The sequence below is a fragment of the Onychostruthus taczanowskii genome, unplaced genomic scaffold, assembly GCF_017590055.1.
Source record: "Onychostruthus taczanowskii isolate IOZ18803 unplaced genomic scaffold, ASM1759005v1 scaffold64, whole genome shotgun sequence".
In the NCBI taxonomy this organism is placed as follows: Eukaryota; Metazoa; Chordata; class Aves; order Passeriformes; family Passeridae; genus Onychostruthus; species Onychostruthus taczanowskii.
In genome coordinates this window covers 1,823,445-1,839,611 of record NW_024504122.1, presented here as the reverse complement: position 1 = coordinate 1,839,611, position 16,167 = coordinate 1,823,445, and the positions used below count along the sequence as shown (strand labels likewise).

General features: G+C 49.3%; 2 protein-coding genes across 2 annotated transcripts in view; both read right to left on the bottom strand.

The window, feature by feature from the left end:
- Window positions 1-2,014: 2,014 nt before the first annotated feature.
- ACADS (acyl-CoA dehydrogenase short chain) lies at window positions 2,015-9,477 on the bottom strand. Its single transcript, XM_041420551.1, has 10 exons — window positions 9,385-9,477; window positions 8,937-9,097; window positions 7,308-7,457; window positions 7,046-7,157; window positions 6,515-6,666; window positions 6,068-6,238; window positions 4,725-4,862; window positions 4,386-4,481; window positions 4,004-4,060; window positions 2,015-3,339 (listed from the first exon to the last, which is right to left on the bottom strand). Exons 1-10 carry the CDS (start codon window positions 9,437-9,439, stop codon window positions 3,187-3,189), a joined length of 1,245 nt encoding a protein of 414 aa, XP_041276485.1. The 5' UTR covers window positions 9,440-9,477; the 3' UTR covers window positions 2,015-3,186.
- A 16-nt stretch (window positions 9,478-9,493) lies between these two features.
- The window catches only part of UNC119B (unc-119 lipid binding chaperone B), a 6,733-nt gene continuing 59 nt past the window's right edge, over window positions 9,494-16,167 (bottom strand). The window contains exons 1-5 of the mRNA XM_041420550.1: window positions 16,019-16,167; window positions 15,450-15,563; window positions 14,825-14,936; window positions 14,448-14,620; window positions 9,494-13,595 (exon numbers count right to left, since the gene is read on the bottom strand). The exon at window positions 16,019-16,167 is cut by the window's right edge and continues 59 nt beyond it. Coding sequence (XP_041276484.1) covers window positions 13,483-13,595; window positions 14,448-14,620; window positions 14,825-14,936; window positions 15,450-15,563; window positions 16,019-16,167 — 661 coding nt within the window. The 3' untranslated portion in view covers window positions 9,494-13,482. The remainder of the gene's footprint in view (window positions 13,596-14,447; window positions 14,621-14,824; window positions 14,937-15,449; window positions 15,564-16,018) is intronic.

Sequence of the window (16,167 nt, the reverse complement as noted above, 5' to 3'; positions counted from 1 at the left end):
TAATAAACTAGACACAAAGTCCTGCAGTGAGATTGCTCAACCTCCTGCCCCTTCTTCTGGAAAGTTGTCAAAAGTAACTGTTTTAATAATTGACTAATATAAACCTTCTTGCAAGAGGTAAAATGCTGGCAAAAAAAGTGATAGACTAGGCATGCTTACAGCTCAGTTGTCAGGACAGACCAGAACTGTAGTGTACAAATCTGCTGACAGGTCTGGTTCCCCAGTTTGAATTTGAAATTAGTTTTTTCATTCAAGTTACAGCACTGTCACATTTTCTTACCACTATTCCATGTCTTCATTCTATTATTCTTCCAGGCACTTTGCTTTTTTACTTCAGGATGTCTTTCAAATATACTGTTTTCCATCTTTTTCCAAATTCCAACATAACCTGAGTGTGTGGCTGTTGCCTGGTCTGTGTTGATAGTGAGGGATCTCAACTTAGGTGTAACAAAGATCTAATTTAAAATCAGAATATTTTTTTCCTGTTTTCAGAACAGCTCATCTCCCTTTAGTCTGTAGGGAACTCACAAGGAAGAGTCTGAGCTACATGATACAAAAGCTATCAGGTCTAGGGTGTGGCAGGAAGTAACTCCTGGTTACTGTAACTTTATTTTCTAAAATAGGTTTCTAGTTCAGGCTCCACCTGCTTCATGCCTCATAACCAGTTTCAGGTACTCTTAGAGCATTGTGGGGCAAACCCACAAAGTCCTTGAGAGGTGTAGCTTTTGTTCTTGAGAAGTGACTTACCTCCTTCTCCACTTGTTTCTAATTTATGTGTAACCTGATTTTCCCATCTCTGTGCCCCAGCTTTGCAATGTTGGCTGAGTTTGTCAATTGAGAGGAAGTTGGAGCTTCACATGTGAACAGACCCTTTTCTCCATGGAGAGCCTGGCCCTGCCCACACCTGGGTTTGTGCTCTCTGAGGGTTGCTTGGTAAGAGCTGCTGATTTAATGCTGCAAAACTTGTTTGTGTTTTGCCCTTTCAGCAGTTCCTCTGCAAACAGTCCTGAGGAGCAGACACACTCATCACACAAAGATCTCTCAGCCAGCAGTGAGGAGTAAGCTTGAAGTATCTTGCTCTGAGCAAAGCTATTGCTTTGCTCTGGGAGCTCTGGGCCTTTGTGTGTGCCCATGCTGTTGTACCCCCAAAGCAGTGCAGTGTCACAGGGCGCTGAGCTCTCTGACTGAACCTGCGGCAGCAAGGCAAAACTTTCAGAAAGCTTTTGTTCAAAAGCTTTTCCAAGCTTTTTTTTTTTTTTTTTTGCTACCTCGAGGTTGTAGGTTCTCTGTCCTCCATCAGCTGAGGTGGTCACAGCCAGCACAGTGAGTAACAGGGATGGTTTCATTCTGCTCTGGAGAGAAGCTGCAGCAAATAAGAGCTGGTACTGAGGGAGGCTGAGGGTGAAGAGGGGCACTCAGCAAGCACTGACAGCACAGCAGATCTAAGAGAAGCACCTGGATGAGAGGGGAAATGGGCTGGCAGAAGTGTGACTGACTGTGCTGGCTCACTGGGGATTCATCTGGAGTGCAGCGTAACAGGAACTCTGCATTGCTGAAGTCCTCACATCCCTGCAGCTCCTGTTCTACCTGAGTGGCTGCAAGGAGAAATTAGTGTAAAATAGTATCCCCCATCTTCAGCTACCATCATTGAAGTGAGCCTGCAGCAATCAAAGAGGTGATACAGGCTGAAATCAGCCTTCATCCAGAGAAGCCCTCCATAATTTACAGCACATTCAAGATCATTGGAATGATTTTCCAGTAGGAATGCACTACCTGGCAAGTTCTGTCAATCCTTATGCACAGTAGAACAAGGAGAAACTGAGCACTGGAGGCCCTTGCCCCAACACGCTGTTGCCCTCCAGCGCCCTGCACAGGGATGACTGACATCACTGGGAACTGGTCTCACTGGTGCATGCAGGCCCTACTGGTTTCTGCTCCTGCATCCTAGGACTGGAAGAAATTAATCTAAATTAATTCACATCTGCATTGAAAAAAAAAGGTGAGGGAGTGATGGTCCTTTAAAATCAGGTTTTATTTGTCTTCTCTGCTCTCTGGTGTAACAGAATCCTGCTCTTCTTCTCTGCACACAAGTCTAAATAAATGGCACCACAGGAAAATAACCATTTCCCTCTAGTGTACTTGTCTGGACAAGGAGGCGGACCGGACCATACAGGCTCTAGACTTAATCCTCTCCCTCTTCTCCTGAGTTTAGAGCTTTTCCTTTGGCTGTTGATGCTCCTAAAGTTAATGTCTTGCCAATGATCACTGATTGAGGATGTACTACTGCTAAAGCTTCCTGGTGAGGTTTGTGTGTCATCTCTTCATTTCCTTGTTGCCCAAAACATGTCAAGATTAAAAGCTGTTACTGCCCTATCAGGCACTTCCTTTCCTGCTGATATTGTAGAAGCAGATTTGGGAGCAGAGCGGGTTTTTTGTTTGTTTTGTTTTTTTTACAAAGCAATCCTAGGCACTGCAGCTTAGCTGTCCTTTGCTTCTGTCCCTACAGCCCAGAGCAGCTGAGTGAGCAGGTGCTGGGCCCTGCTGGCCCAGATCGAGGAATTCTTTGCATTTTCAAGTCTATGCAGACAGCAACTACAGTCTCTGCTCAGCTATTCCTCTGTGTGTGGGTTGTCCCTGCGTGTCCTCATGTCTGGCTCCTCTCCTGCTGGAAGTGAGAAGGGCCCTCCTGCAGGGATTACCTCAGCCCGGGCTGTCCCAGTAGGAGCTCACACAGAGCTGCATCCCTCACCTGAACTGCACTGAACACTGATCTGCAGAGGCACGTGACCAGCAGGCTGGAGCAGGGCACAGGGTCACAGCTCTCAGCATCTCTAACTCCGGCACTGGTTATCCAGTGCCATGTAGTGACAAATTTAGCAGAACACACAGTGGCTGGCAAGTGCTGTCATTTTGCCACAACCAAGCCATTCCAACAGTCCCATTTGGCAAAAGCCCCAGGCTGCCCTGTGAGCAGGTTGCCTCCTCCCTCCTGCACTCACAGCCATAACTTACAAACCTCAGTGCGCCATACTTTGTCCAAAGAATCAGCACATTTCAACTAGAGGGGGATCAGTTACTCATTGATGAGGAAAACCTCCATCAATAGCCTCATTCAAGAGGGTCAAACTCCATCACTGTGCACCATTACGCTGCACCTGGGGCAGTGTGCTGCTCCAGGCAGCTTCCTCAGCCTCGGTAGGCCTTCAGCAGCTGGCCTGCAATCACCAGCCGCTGGATCTCGCTGGTCCCCTCGTAGATCTCGGTGATCCGAGCGTCGCGGTAGTGCCGTTCCGCTGGCATCTCTGTCACGTAGCCCATCCCCCCCAGGATCTGGATAGCCTGAAACAAAGGCAGCAGCTTACAAAGAAAGTAGGGTCACGAAATCTGTTTTCTACAGAATGCACACGCACACAAACAGCCATTTTAAGAGGAACTGAGCCCACTGCAAGCATAATGGGGAGGGTGGGACACATGGGGATGACTGCAGCTCATTTATGATCGTAGGAATACACAGGATTGATCTGGGTAAGAATGATGTGGATATTCCAGATGGGCAGTTAATTGCTTCACAGGTATCTGTTAGTGATCCATATTATATTTATGAATAATATTCATATTGATGCTTTTATGAAAGACAGGGGACACTAAACCAAGGAACAGAGGATCTCATCCAGGTGCAGTGGTGATGACTAGTGGCCCCATGCTCTCTCCCACATTTTGCTGCTGCTCCTTAAAACTGCCACTGCCCTGGACAGCAGCAGGCACAGGCCACTTCAATAATACAGCTGCCACAGGCCAGTACAAACCCCTGCCCTCCTCCTATTTCCCCACAACCTGTGGAGATGGTTGTGCTAAACGGCTTCAGCCATAGGGTGGGTTGCTTGCTTTGGTTGGTGTGTTTCAAATATCAATTAGTAAATTCCATCCCACCTTCCCAAAGCACTTGTGAGACATCCAAAGTCCCTTCCCACATAACATGTCACAATTCTCAATTGACAGTTACCTGATGAGCAATGGACGTTGCAGCTTCTGATGCAGCCAGTTTGGCCATTGCCGCTTCCTTTGGGGAAGGAAAACATCACTGAGAGTGCAGCTGTACGAAAAGGAACTCCTCACCTGCACAAGGAGCCTGAACACTCACAGAGCAGCTGTGCAGACACAGGCCTGATGATGGTGCCAGCTGAGAGCAGCCACCCCTCTCCCCTTGGCTACGACCAGCGCTGAGCTCAGGGGGCTGCCCAAGGGTGGGCAGCAGGCCCAGGACCTGCTCGGGGTTACGCCCCAGCAGCGCTGGCTGGGCAGGCGCTGAGCACAGCAACGCTCTGTGGAGTGGGGCTCCCCGGCTTTGTGCTGTGGCTGCTGGACAAAAGCAGGGCTGGAAATACCTTAGTGAAGGGCTTTCCATTGTCCTTCAGCATAGCAGCTCTCCAGGTCAGCAGGCGTGCACCCTCCAAGGCCACAGCCATGTCTGCCAGCTTGAACTACAACAACAAAGAATGCCTTTGGTCCAGGGCCTCTGCCTGCACAAGCGGCCAGCTGAGTTCTTCCACCCTTGGGGCTGTCTAAGGAAAAGGAGCCTCTGTCCCAACAATTAGTTTTAACAGCATTTGAAAACAGAATTATCACCCTGTTTATCCCAGACAGTACAAAGTGCACTGTGTGCCTGATACCACACCCACACAGCCTTTCCACCAGCCCCAGCAGCCTGTGTGCCCTGCTCATACCTGCACTGCCTGGAGCTTTGTGATGGGTGACCCAAAGGCCATTCTCTTCTCAGCATAATCCACAGCACAGTCCAGAGCTGCCTGTGCTATTCCAAGTGCCTGTGAGGCAATACCAATCCTTCCTCCATCCAGAGTTTGCTGAGGAAGACATGAAATACATGTAAGTCAAGTCATACTTGAGCAAGAATAGTACACACACATTTCTGATGTTGCTGGAAAGCTGCTGTAGCTTTAAAATATTCTGTTCAGAGACCTCCTTGATTCACAATGTTCCCAGTTATGCAGGAATAGAGAGCTGTAACAAGCACTGCTGCTGCAGAGAGAAGGCAGGAGTTCAACAGCAGAAGGAGAAATGAGAAGGATTGCTTATTAGCTGGGCGAAAAACAGAGGGAGCAAAATAAGGGAAGCAGCACAAGGATCTGCTCTGGAAGGGGCTGGAAAGAACTCCTCAGGCAGACCAAATGCACTCTGCACCTGATTTTACTTTGGAAATCTGGTCAGTTTTCCTTTTTTACCCTCATCTTTTGGACACACATGGGAAAGAAAGCGTTTTTCAAACTCATTAGTGAACCCAGTCAATTACCCAACTTAACTCAAACACCTACTCTGCCCCTCTGTGCAAAAGGAAGAAATTGCAGCACAGGGAGAAAAGGCTTTATCTTCTCAACCCTAGGCTGAAGGTCTTTAAAAGAACCTGTCAGTCACCAACCACTATTAGTTCTGGACATAATGGAATGGGCTCTGATCCAGGGAGCTCAACCTAAAATGTCAGGCCAACAAAGGGTGTTTTGCCCCTCCAGAGGGAGCAGTGACCACTCTCAAAGGACAGTGCTTCACTGCAGGAAACAAAGCTGTTCCCAGCTGCCTTGCTCCTCCTCAGAAGTCACACGCATACCATAACTCAGCTGTCATTCACCTTTAGACACTCTGCAGAAGTTGTCACGGACCTCCAGGACAACTTTCCTCTGCCACAGTACTCACATGGGGAAATGCCATGTTTTCCCTTTATCTATGGGTACAACTGGAACAGAGGATTGGGAAAGAAGAAAAATTGAAATATACTGCCCCTGTTGACACAGCACCTCAGTGGTATCAACACCGCTCCAGCTGAGAATTGCCACAATAAAAGTGATATCAAAGATCTCTGTAAATTAAACATTCATCAAGCTCTAGGAATGATTCCTCCCATGCTGGCAAGAAGGGTCAGCAGTTTAACACGACACAGAACAGCTTATGAAAGCAGTCCTCACTGAAGTGACTGCCTCTGGAAACGGTTTACAAAACTGTAAGCTTGGGAGCTAGAGCTGTGCACCCCCACAGCTGCACCCCATCCCTCTCTTACCATGGCGATTTTGAAGCCCATTCCTGGCTGCCCCAGGAGGTTGCCCTTGGGTATCCGGCAGTCCTCAAATATCAGGTTAGCAGTGGAAGAGGCTCGGATTCCCAGTTTGTCTTCTTTCTTCCCCAGTGACAGCCCAGCTGTTGGCATGGGAACCAGGAATGCACTAATGCCCTGCAACAAGACCCAAGCTCTTAGCAATGGTGTCTTTTTACCTTCCCACTTCCTTGGCTGTCAACAGGTTCCCTCCATTTTACATAAAAGCCACACGTCCAGGTAACCAGGAGGAGGGAGAGGAGAGCTGAGACAGAACAAAACCAACGCACATCAGCCACTCCTCTGGTCAATGCCTGCACGGCTCTAAAAACAAGAGTCCCTGCTGTGGCAAAGTGCTTCACCAAAACTCCTTCACTCCCACCCCTCTTCCCTGACTGATGCAAACTACCACACCTTGTGCTTCAGGGATTTATCCGTAGTAGCAAACACCACGGTGGCCGAGGCGTCCCAGGCGTTGGTGATCCAGGCCTTGGTACCGTTCAGCACCCACTCGTCCCCATCCAGGCGCGCCACAGTGGAGGCTGCACCGGCGTCGCTGCCGTTTCCTGAGCAAAGCAGCAGCAAACAAGCCTCAGGTGATCAGTGACACTCTGGGGGTGAACCACCCCCCACCTACACCCCATCAGCTCATGGCACCTCTTGAACTGTGGCAGTGTCACCACCGTCCCTCCCACAGAACATGGAAAGGCCCATGTGTGTAAGATGTCTTGCAGAGCTCTGCTCACGTGGAATGGGTATTTTCAGCAGGGACCATAGGATGGCAGTTCATGCCTTGGTTACTGAGACTCCATTCACACAGAACTGCTATAAACCATCCTCCTACAAACTGTTCCAGTTTCAAAGACCTAAAGCCCATCCCAGACCTGACCAAGGAAAGAAGCTACACCACATTCTTTGCAACAGGGATGGTAACAGTCACATCACCTGGTTCACTGAGGGCAAAACATCCAATTTTCTCTCCATTGGTGAAGGGAGCAATCCACTGGTGCTTCTGCTCTTCAGAGCCAAACTTGAGTATTGGCCCTAAATACAGGGACTTTAAGAATTTCGTGCTGTTAGTGCCTCTTGAAGGTACAACCAATCGAGTAGCTCTCTAATGTGCTCTCCAACACACCAGAGAACCCAGCCCAGGAACAGATCCACTTCTCCCAAACACCCCTGTGCCACGCCTGCCCCTCACACTCACGTTATTGACGCTGACGATGACGCCCGTGGACGCGCAGCCCCTGCTGATCTCCTCCACGGCGATGGAATAGGCCAGGTAGTCGAGGCCTGCTCCTTTGTACTTCTCTGGCACGTCCATAGCCAGCAGCCCCAAGCCACCCATCTTCTTCACCTGCACACGGGGAATGGACAGCTGCCATCCTCTGCAGCACCAGCGTGCCAGCAAATACAGACACGTGGAGAGCACGACATGTCATGAGAGGGCCACACCCAGAGGAAAAGATGCACGCAACTCCTGGTGAAATGGGAATCTGAACAAACTGGTAAGTGTCCCCAGATCCCAGTGACTTCAGCAGGAGCTGTACACAGTCACTGTTGTTTAGGCTCTTGCTTGTTTAAAGAGCTTTCTTCAGTACTGGGAAGGAGGGAGCCTTCTGAAGGTGAAATACGGAGACAGAACTCCACCAGCATTTCCTCAGCCTCCCACCAAAGCTCTACCCTTGCATGTCTCCTGTCAGTAGAAATGGAAATCTAGCTGATAAAAATCATCAGAATTTTACCTTTGAGTCTGCTGAGCTTCAGCCTAGGACTGCACAAAGGAAGAATTTTACAGAATGAATGACTGCAGAAAACAGTGGTGCAAGGTGATTTTTTTTTCATTCCCAATAAAGCCAAATCTTGCTTCCCAAAGAATTTTTTTGTTAGTTACATTGCAATCAATCCACCCCAAGTTTCCCAGCTAGACCCCTTGCTTTGCAACCATAAGCCTCTGCTTGCTTTTAGAGCAACTAAGGAGAATTTTTAGATACATAATTTCCCTCCTATGTGGGCACCCAAAACACCAATCCTCCACATTAAATACAGAAGATGAACAAGACAGCCACTGATTCGATGTATGTTGCTTCATCTTATTAAACACTCGCTGGCATCTTGAATTTTCCCCTACACATTCAATTCAAAAGACTCAGAATCAAATATAAAATTCTCAGATGAGAACAGTAAGGAGTAAAGTTATTTTCTTCTTTAGGGTGTGACTTTCCTGGCTACCATCCTTATACCTTAAGAGAAAGAGGAATGTGACAAAAGTCTCATGCCTCTGACAGTGTTTGCCTGCAGTCTCTTGGCTAATGTAACAGGATCTATTTTGCTGCAGCTTTGTATTTCATTGCTTAATATGCACACTGGTGTCTTTGCACATGAGAAATCACTGGTTTGGCTGCAATTTCAATTTATTCACAGCCCCAGAGGATGAACAGCATGTACCTCCTGATCGTTTTTTTCCACCATCTGAAATGCATTCATGCCATCTATGATTCCTCACCATAAACCATTATGTGTAGTCTGCAAAAGTATTTGATTAATTTTTAAAAGCAATTTTATAATTTTTATTACAGTCCACAGATAAGTCGGTAAGACAACTAAAAACTCAGTGGTACTAAAGTCAGATACAGAGAAACACAAATAAAAGTGAAGAGCTCAAAATGCCCTGTGGGAATTACAACGTTCACATTCAGAGCAACGAGTTGGTCTAAACTTTAATTTTCTGCTAAACCGGCGCTGGATGTACATTCTGCCTCAGCCCCAGTGGTCCTGCCCCAGGGCACCGGGAAGGGAGGGTCTCTGGCTGTGCCTTCCCAACCCTGGCACCCACCTGCTCGGCCGGGAAGCGGTGCTCCTTGTCCAGCTGCGCTGCCAGCGGCATCAGCTCCTTCTCTGCGAAGTCCCGGACCGTCTGCCGCAGCATCTGGTGTGTCTCGGGCAGCTCCGCGCTCTGGTACACGGTGTGCAGCCGGCGGCACCGCAGGGCCAGCGCTGGAAGCGGGGAGGGCACTCAGCGCCGCCGCCGCCCTTCACACCGGGCCAGGGGTGCAGCCGGCCCGTGAGGATCCCCGGAGCCGGGACACCTTCCCGCGGCCTCAGCCGCGGCCCGGCTGAAGGGCGGCGCCACTCCCGCGCCGGAGGGGACTCGCCTCGGGCAGGCCCTGAAGGGCACCGGGACGCCACCTCCCGCGCAGGCCGCGGCCCCTTCCCGCCCCTCCCGGGTGCCCCGCAGCCCCCCGAGCAGCCCCAGCAGAGGGAAGCCGCTCCGCCGCCCTCACCCCGGGGAGCTCCGCCGCAGCGGGACACGACCGCCGCCATCGCCGCCGCCGCCATCGCGCCGCCTGAGGGAGCGCGGGGCCACGGCGCGCACGCGCCGCGAAAGGAAAGGAAAGGAAAGGAAGGTCCTTTATTCCTACTGCTGGTGACAAAACCACGGGTGTACAAACACAGCGGCACCGCGGGGACACCCCGGCCACCAGGACAGCCCCGCGGCGTTGCCACGGCCACGGGAGCAGGGTCCGAAGGGGACAGCACAGAGGAGTCCACGCGCCAGCAGCCCCAAGGCCACGCTGTGAGAAATATAAATATGTGTCCTGTAACAGCACTGGGATCCAGGCAGGCGGAGAGGGCGTCTGCTGGTGTTCACTGTCCTGCTGCTGAAGAGGAAGAGGTGCTGACTCCACCAGGCTGCCATCACTCAGCCTCGTCCTCGGCAAGGACAGGAGATGGCAGTGCTTGTGTCCGAGTCACAGCCGACAGCCAGCCAGGCTCTGGGGTAGCACAAGGTAGCTCCATGTCACAGGACAGCAGGGCAGAAGGCTGGGAAACAGCTGACGATGATGTGATGAAACACAGAGCTGAGAAGTAGAGTTGCTACATTTGGACCTTACTGCTTCACCACCACCTTCCTCCTTCACTTCTGACCGCTAAACACTTGTTTTATTCTTCCTGAACCCTCAGATAATGAATAAGCATCCCCAAGCACCAGAGAAGAGGCTGCTGCTCCTCTGCAACATGAGACATTGAGAGTCCTCAAGTACACACACAAGACATTTCCTACCAAAAACAGAGGACAAGGACAGAAGTACCCAATCCATACAAGAAGAGATGACCTTCCTTCACAAGGTGCAGCATGTATTCAACACTCAAGGTAGGAAAATAGCTTTCCAGGAAGTTTGCTGGCATGGATCCAAAGCCCTTGCTTCAAAAATGGGAAAAAGAGGTCCTGGTGATAAGAGGACAAATACTGGAAAAAACATACTATGAGCTTGTGGGTTTGGTCCCTTTCTTTTTGAAGTTTTAAGCTGAACTCAGTATGGTCCCAACTTTTTTCTTTTTCCAACTCAGCACAAAACCTGAGAGAAGTAGTCTTTGATACCTTTTTGCTTGCTCAAACTCCAACTGACACTGAAAGCATCTCCTTTGCCTGCAGCACCAGGTTACAGCTGACCATCCACCTGTCAAGGATGTGATCCCAGTGGAATTTCTTCCAAGCTCACTGGCATGAGTAGCTTTGACCCATCATTAAAACACCAGAGCACACACTCCAGAAGGAAGCTGGTCTGCTAAACCATGTTTACCAAAGAAATCATCCCTGCCACAAAGAAAAGAGGCTTTATAGAAAGTACCTAAGAGAAAAGGAATCCTAAGCAAGCTACTAAAGTAGGGACAGGAGTTTGGAAATCCCTGACTTTCTGGATTACAATCAACTTTTTCAGTGCTGGGTTGCCCTCTTATAGGGACTTTCTTTTTCCTGCAGCATGCTTTTAGGGCAAAGACCTTCTGATTTGGCAAAGCAAACAAACTCAGCTAAAACCCGCAGGGCGCTACTGCTGCCTGCGAGTCTCCCGGTTTTCCTCCACTTCTCCCTTTTATTGCTGAATAGCGAACACATTCACCAGTGTGAAAGCAACCGCTTCGGTGCCGTTTCCTCGTCTCCGCTGACAGCCAAGGACAGGAATTCCCTTTTCCTAGCGGGACCCAACGCCGGCAGCGCGCTCCCGCCGCCAGCAGCCGCTAGATGGCGCGCGCGCGCCGTGCGCGCCCCCACTGCCCGTGCGCGCCCCCGCCCGCCCTGGGGACGAGCCCATCCGCCTTTGAGGAACCTTTACAGCGACAGAAACAGATGGGAATCGTCACACTCGTAAGAAAAGCGAGAGGTTGCTTCATGTAGAAAGTGTGATAAAAGTAACGTTTAAAGGCACCTGGATTTATACAACATATAAAATTCAGTTCAATATGCTAAAATTTGCCAGGGGATAACGAGTAGGCTCTTCAGATGCTATTTCTGAACACTTCAGGATGAAAAGCACACTTCCAGGCAGTTCTGCTTTGTGGTGAGTAACTTAGAGCAAAGCAAATGCTTCCCACCTCAGAGGCACAGCATGAGGGCTGTGGAAGGTGTTCACTGTAAGAGGCATCTCAGGGTCCACCTCAACAGCAGCTTTAACTAATCCTGAAGATCCCAAACAAGATTGCATTAGTGCCTGTGGAGATGCTGGAGGGGATCGATGGTGGCAGAATAGTTCTTCATCTTTCCATCAGGCAGACCTTGCCCCTCCACATTCCCAAGACATTTGTTGTGGTTGCTTATGATTAATGCTCCACCCAGAACAGGTCATTTGTTGTGGTTAATCATAATTAAGTATCTTCCTAAGAGCTGGAGATTCATTCATGGCTGCCACCCCACACACTCTCACTCCTTACTCTGATGCCAGCTGATGTTCCACGCCAAAGTTACTTTCACTAATGTGGCAGTAAAGGCAGTGGTTTCCTATTGCTGTGGTTTCCTATTGCTGTCTGCATTAACAGGCTCTAGGCTCTGATGTCCACCCCACTCAATCCTGCTAAAACACAAACTACGCTGAATCCCTCTTAGCACAACAGGTAACCATTGAAGAGTTAGGTTTTAACAGTCTCAAGAACAAATGGAACTAGTATTAGGAAAGATCTCCAGTCTAGACACAACCTAATTCCTCTAACAAGAGACACAACTGACCAGCCCAGCATGGGGACAGGAAAAGTACCAGTCTGGAGAGCCAGCAAAACTGGCAAAAAAAGTTCCAATAGCTGAGATTTTGCACAGTTGGGAGCTTTCCCCAGCACAGCTACTGGCAAGACACAGGTCCTCCTCTTCCCACTGCATGATGCTGTCTCCCATTGCCAGATCCCAAACACAGCTGTGGTATCAACCTCAGCAGCATGACTTCCTAAACCATAAATAAGCAGCTGAGCAGGCAGAGCAGTGATGGGAACAATGAAAAAGAGAACCATGTACATTCTCACTTTCCAAGGATCCCACTCCATAACACTGAGTGATCTGACCTGGGAAGCTTTTAGCTACTAATATCTCCACTGCAACAAAGAAAATGAGCTGGTGCTGCTCACAGCAACTCTGACAGATCAGTCAGGTTTACAAATACAGACTGAAGCCTAGGAAGCTCTGCTTCCTACTCATTTTTCAAGTGATTTTCCATATTCTCCCTTTTTCCTCTAAGCCCCACTAGAGTGACACCTTCACCCCAGTCAGGCTGACAATGTACTGTCCACCTAAAAAGCAATACATTTTGTACCAAGGGCCAAAAATTCCTACAAAGGGAAGAAGAAGAAATGGTAAATATAGTGAGATTAATTTCAGCTCTAAGGTTGACCCCTGAGCTCCAAAATTCAACAGTTTGCTCACAAAAGCTCAAACAGAAGGACAACGCCCTTTTCCCTCCATCTCTATCTCTAGTGAAATCTCTGGCAAAACAGAGCTTAAATGCTCTTAGGGGCAGCTCAGGCCCCCAGAGGCAGATGGAATATTCCTGCACTGCTTAGAAGCTGAATTAGTCTCTTTCCCACTGGAGAATATTGCGATGCACCCTAAAAAACAATGTCAGCAATGCCACAAACAAAACCACTGCCACTGAAGAGATGATCTATGCAACTGAACAAAAGATCTGCTCTTCAAGCTGCTAGCTACTTGAAGGGGTTAAGATTTTCCTGCTAAGAAACAGCTTAACACAAATAACCTGACCTGTTGAAAAGGGATATTCACCTAAGAGGTGAAACATCAGAAGCACTAAAGGTGCAAACTAACTAGAAAGACTAAGAGCAAGAATTGTCTAAGAGTCCCTCTGATCACTGACCTAACAAGGTTATCAGAAGATAGCCAGGAACAGAGAAGGAGAGGCAGGAAACGCCGAGTCTCAGATAGAGAGGTGTTGTTGCAGGGAGATTTCCTTTGAGGAGCCGTCGTCTTTGCTTCATGTCCTCAGCCTCATGCACAGAGAAAAAGTTTGGCAAGAAGCTTTGTTGCACGAGACAGCAACTCCAGTCCACTCCTGCATATCTGGAATGGTTAAGGGCATCACAGCATCCAGCAGACAGAATGATTACTGTCCTCCATTGTAAGCATAGTCGGCCTTGTTGTGCATAATCAACTTGTTGTCCACAAAGTAAAAGCTGTCCGAGCGCGTCTCGTACGGGTTTTCAACCATCAGCCGGACTGTGAAAGAGAAAGCTCCATTACCTCCAACAGCCAGCCACAGTCAGGATAAAAAGGACTCTGCCACTGGATTCACTAGGCTGATGCTCTGCCCTACCCCAGGAAGAGAAGCAAATTGCTCTTCTGAGCTTACTTCAAAGGCTGCACCCTGCCCTTTCCCTTCTTCCCATTCACAGGACAAGTGCAGTAAAAGCAAACAGAGGGGGAATGAAGTAACCTTACTCAAAATAACCTTAGAAACTGCCAGAGCCATGAATGGAGCCAAGCAATCATCCCAACTGTAAGCAGAAGGAGCTCCCCACACGTACACAGGCGGGATGAAAACCCCAAACCTTCCCCACAGCCAGGCAGCCCCAGAAGGGCCCCTGTGCCTCTGCTCTATCCACCCCGAGGTCAAACATACCCTGTGCAATCTGTGTTTGCAGAGATCTTAGCAGGCTTAAAAACAGACCTCAGGGAAGAACCAGTTCTGTTCCAAAGCAGGATACTCTAGCCCTAACAAGCAAGTGCAGAAAACAGATGGGTGGCTATAAAAGGAACCCTTTCTTTGGTGCTTTGTTTTCTTCTGGGCCACACTACGAGGCATCAGGCATGTCAGCCCTGTGACTCTGATCAGTTCTTGCAGCCTGTGACTTAGCACAGGTTGTCTTAGGCTTTCATTTTCAAAGGTGGAGACTTTGCAGCACAAATCTCTAATTCAGAGAAGATTACACATTGCTAAACTGGGAACCTGTATCTGTTTGTTCCTGTCCCCTCAATCCCAGTCACAACTTCTTTCACAAGCAGAGGGAGAGAATGAGCAGATGCACACACAAACAAAGCACCACTCACTGCAGCAAAGGAGGTACTTACTAAGGTCTTCTGAGAGCTGAGGGAATTCATAAATGTGTTCACATGTGTTCCTGCTACTGGGGATGCAGAAACCAAAATCAAAATCAAAGTTCTTCAGCAAGCGATCTCGGAAGTAATGCCTCTCAATCATTCGGAAGTTTGACACTGGCTTTTCTCCTACTGTGAATTCCACTCTGCATGGAAGAATCAGGAAAAAAACAGTCATTGGGAAGAACAGAGCCTTGGGCATGAGGCTACACAAGAGTCCTCTACAGAGAGTTTGATATTTGTAGTCTACGATAGGCTCTCTCGAGTCTTCAACCCAGTTTTGTTATAAACTGCCAAGTAACACTTTGTAAACATCCAATTCTCCCTTCTTTCCATGAACTCATACTCACGTTGCACCAACAGTCCGAAGACGGAGAAACGCTGGGGTGAACTGGTAGCGAACAAAGCGACCTGCACTTGCATCCAGTTCACTGCTGTCATCTTCATCCTCCTCAGCGTGCTCTAGAAAACACACCAGCCTGGAGTTACTCTGCTCCTACTGTACACCTGAGGTGATGCTGGCTAGTGGGTGTATCAGGACAAGCTGCCGACTGCTTAGGTACTGAATATGAATGCATTTAGCAATTGGTCTGAGACTTACACTGGCATGAAGTAAAAGAAAGGACTTGCCATGACAGCTGGCCCAGCTGTGGTGGCTCCAGAACTGGAGCCACCCCTCCCCTCAATCTCACATATCCCCCCTCACAACTGCCAATGCACATGAACTAATCTCTATCATAACCAGCCCAAAAAAGGAAGATTGCCAGTCAATAGTTCTCTCCCATCCAACAATAATCACATTTTTATCACAAGTTGCTCAGCATAGATAAACTCAGTCCTATGCCTAAAGGAGAAGAATGTAGTCATCAGGACATATACCAAAGGACCCTTTTGCTCGGTTTGCATGGGTCGTGCATTGCAACCTCTCAGCTCTCTGAGTCTCCCTATCCTCCCTGCAACGTTTGCATGCTGTACCTGAAGCAGATGGCTTCGCAATTTCAAATAGTACTGTTCCAGTTTCAAGGTCCCGGATCTTAAACCTGGTAAAGTCGATGTTGTAAATGTTGTCCTCAGGTTTGCATAAATAATCTAGAAGAGAGAGAAAAAATATAGTAACGCTTCAAAACACCTCTGACCACTTACCAAATGAATTTCCCTTTTTGTTAGCCCCAGCCCGATAAGATACGTACTGCTCGTTGTTTTGCAGAAGCTTCATGAAAACAGGACAAAATTAAGGATGTGAGAAACAAAGGCATGGGAAGTGCCAGGTAGCAGAGCAAGAATGGGATGCGATCGGGACAGAAAAGCAGAGATCAACAGCCCAGAGGAAAAAAACCAAAAAAACCAAAAAAACAAAAAGCCTCAAACAAATCAAAACCCACAAACAACACAAAAGCCCCCAAACTTTCTGGAAGTTGTACGGGAGCTGCCGGCGGGCGCCCCCCGGCCAGCGCGCCTGAGCCTCCCCACGCCGAAGGCGCGGCCCGGCCGCGGCGGCCCGGCCGGCAGAGCCCCCGCCGCCCCGGGGACCGGCCCGCACTTACTCTCCGTCACCCGGCACAGCCCCAGGACGTGCTCGGGCCGGACGGTCTCCAGCGCCAGCAACTCGGACTCGGTCCAGGGCTGCCGCGGCGGCGCATCGGCCGATCCGCGTCGGCCCCGCAGGCGGCTGAGCGGCCCCGCGGACCCCGGC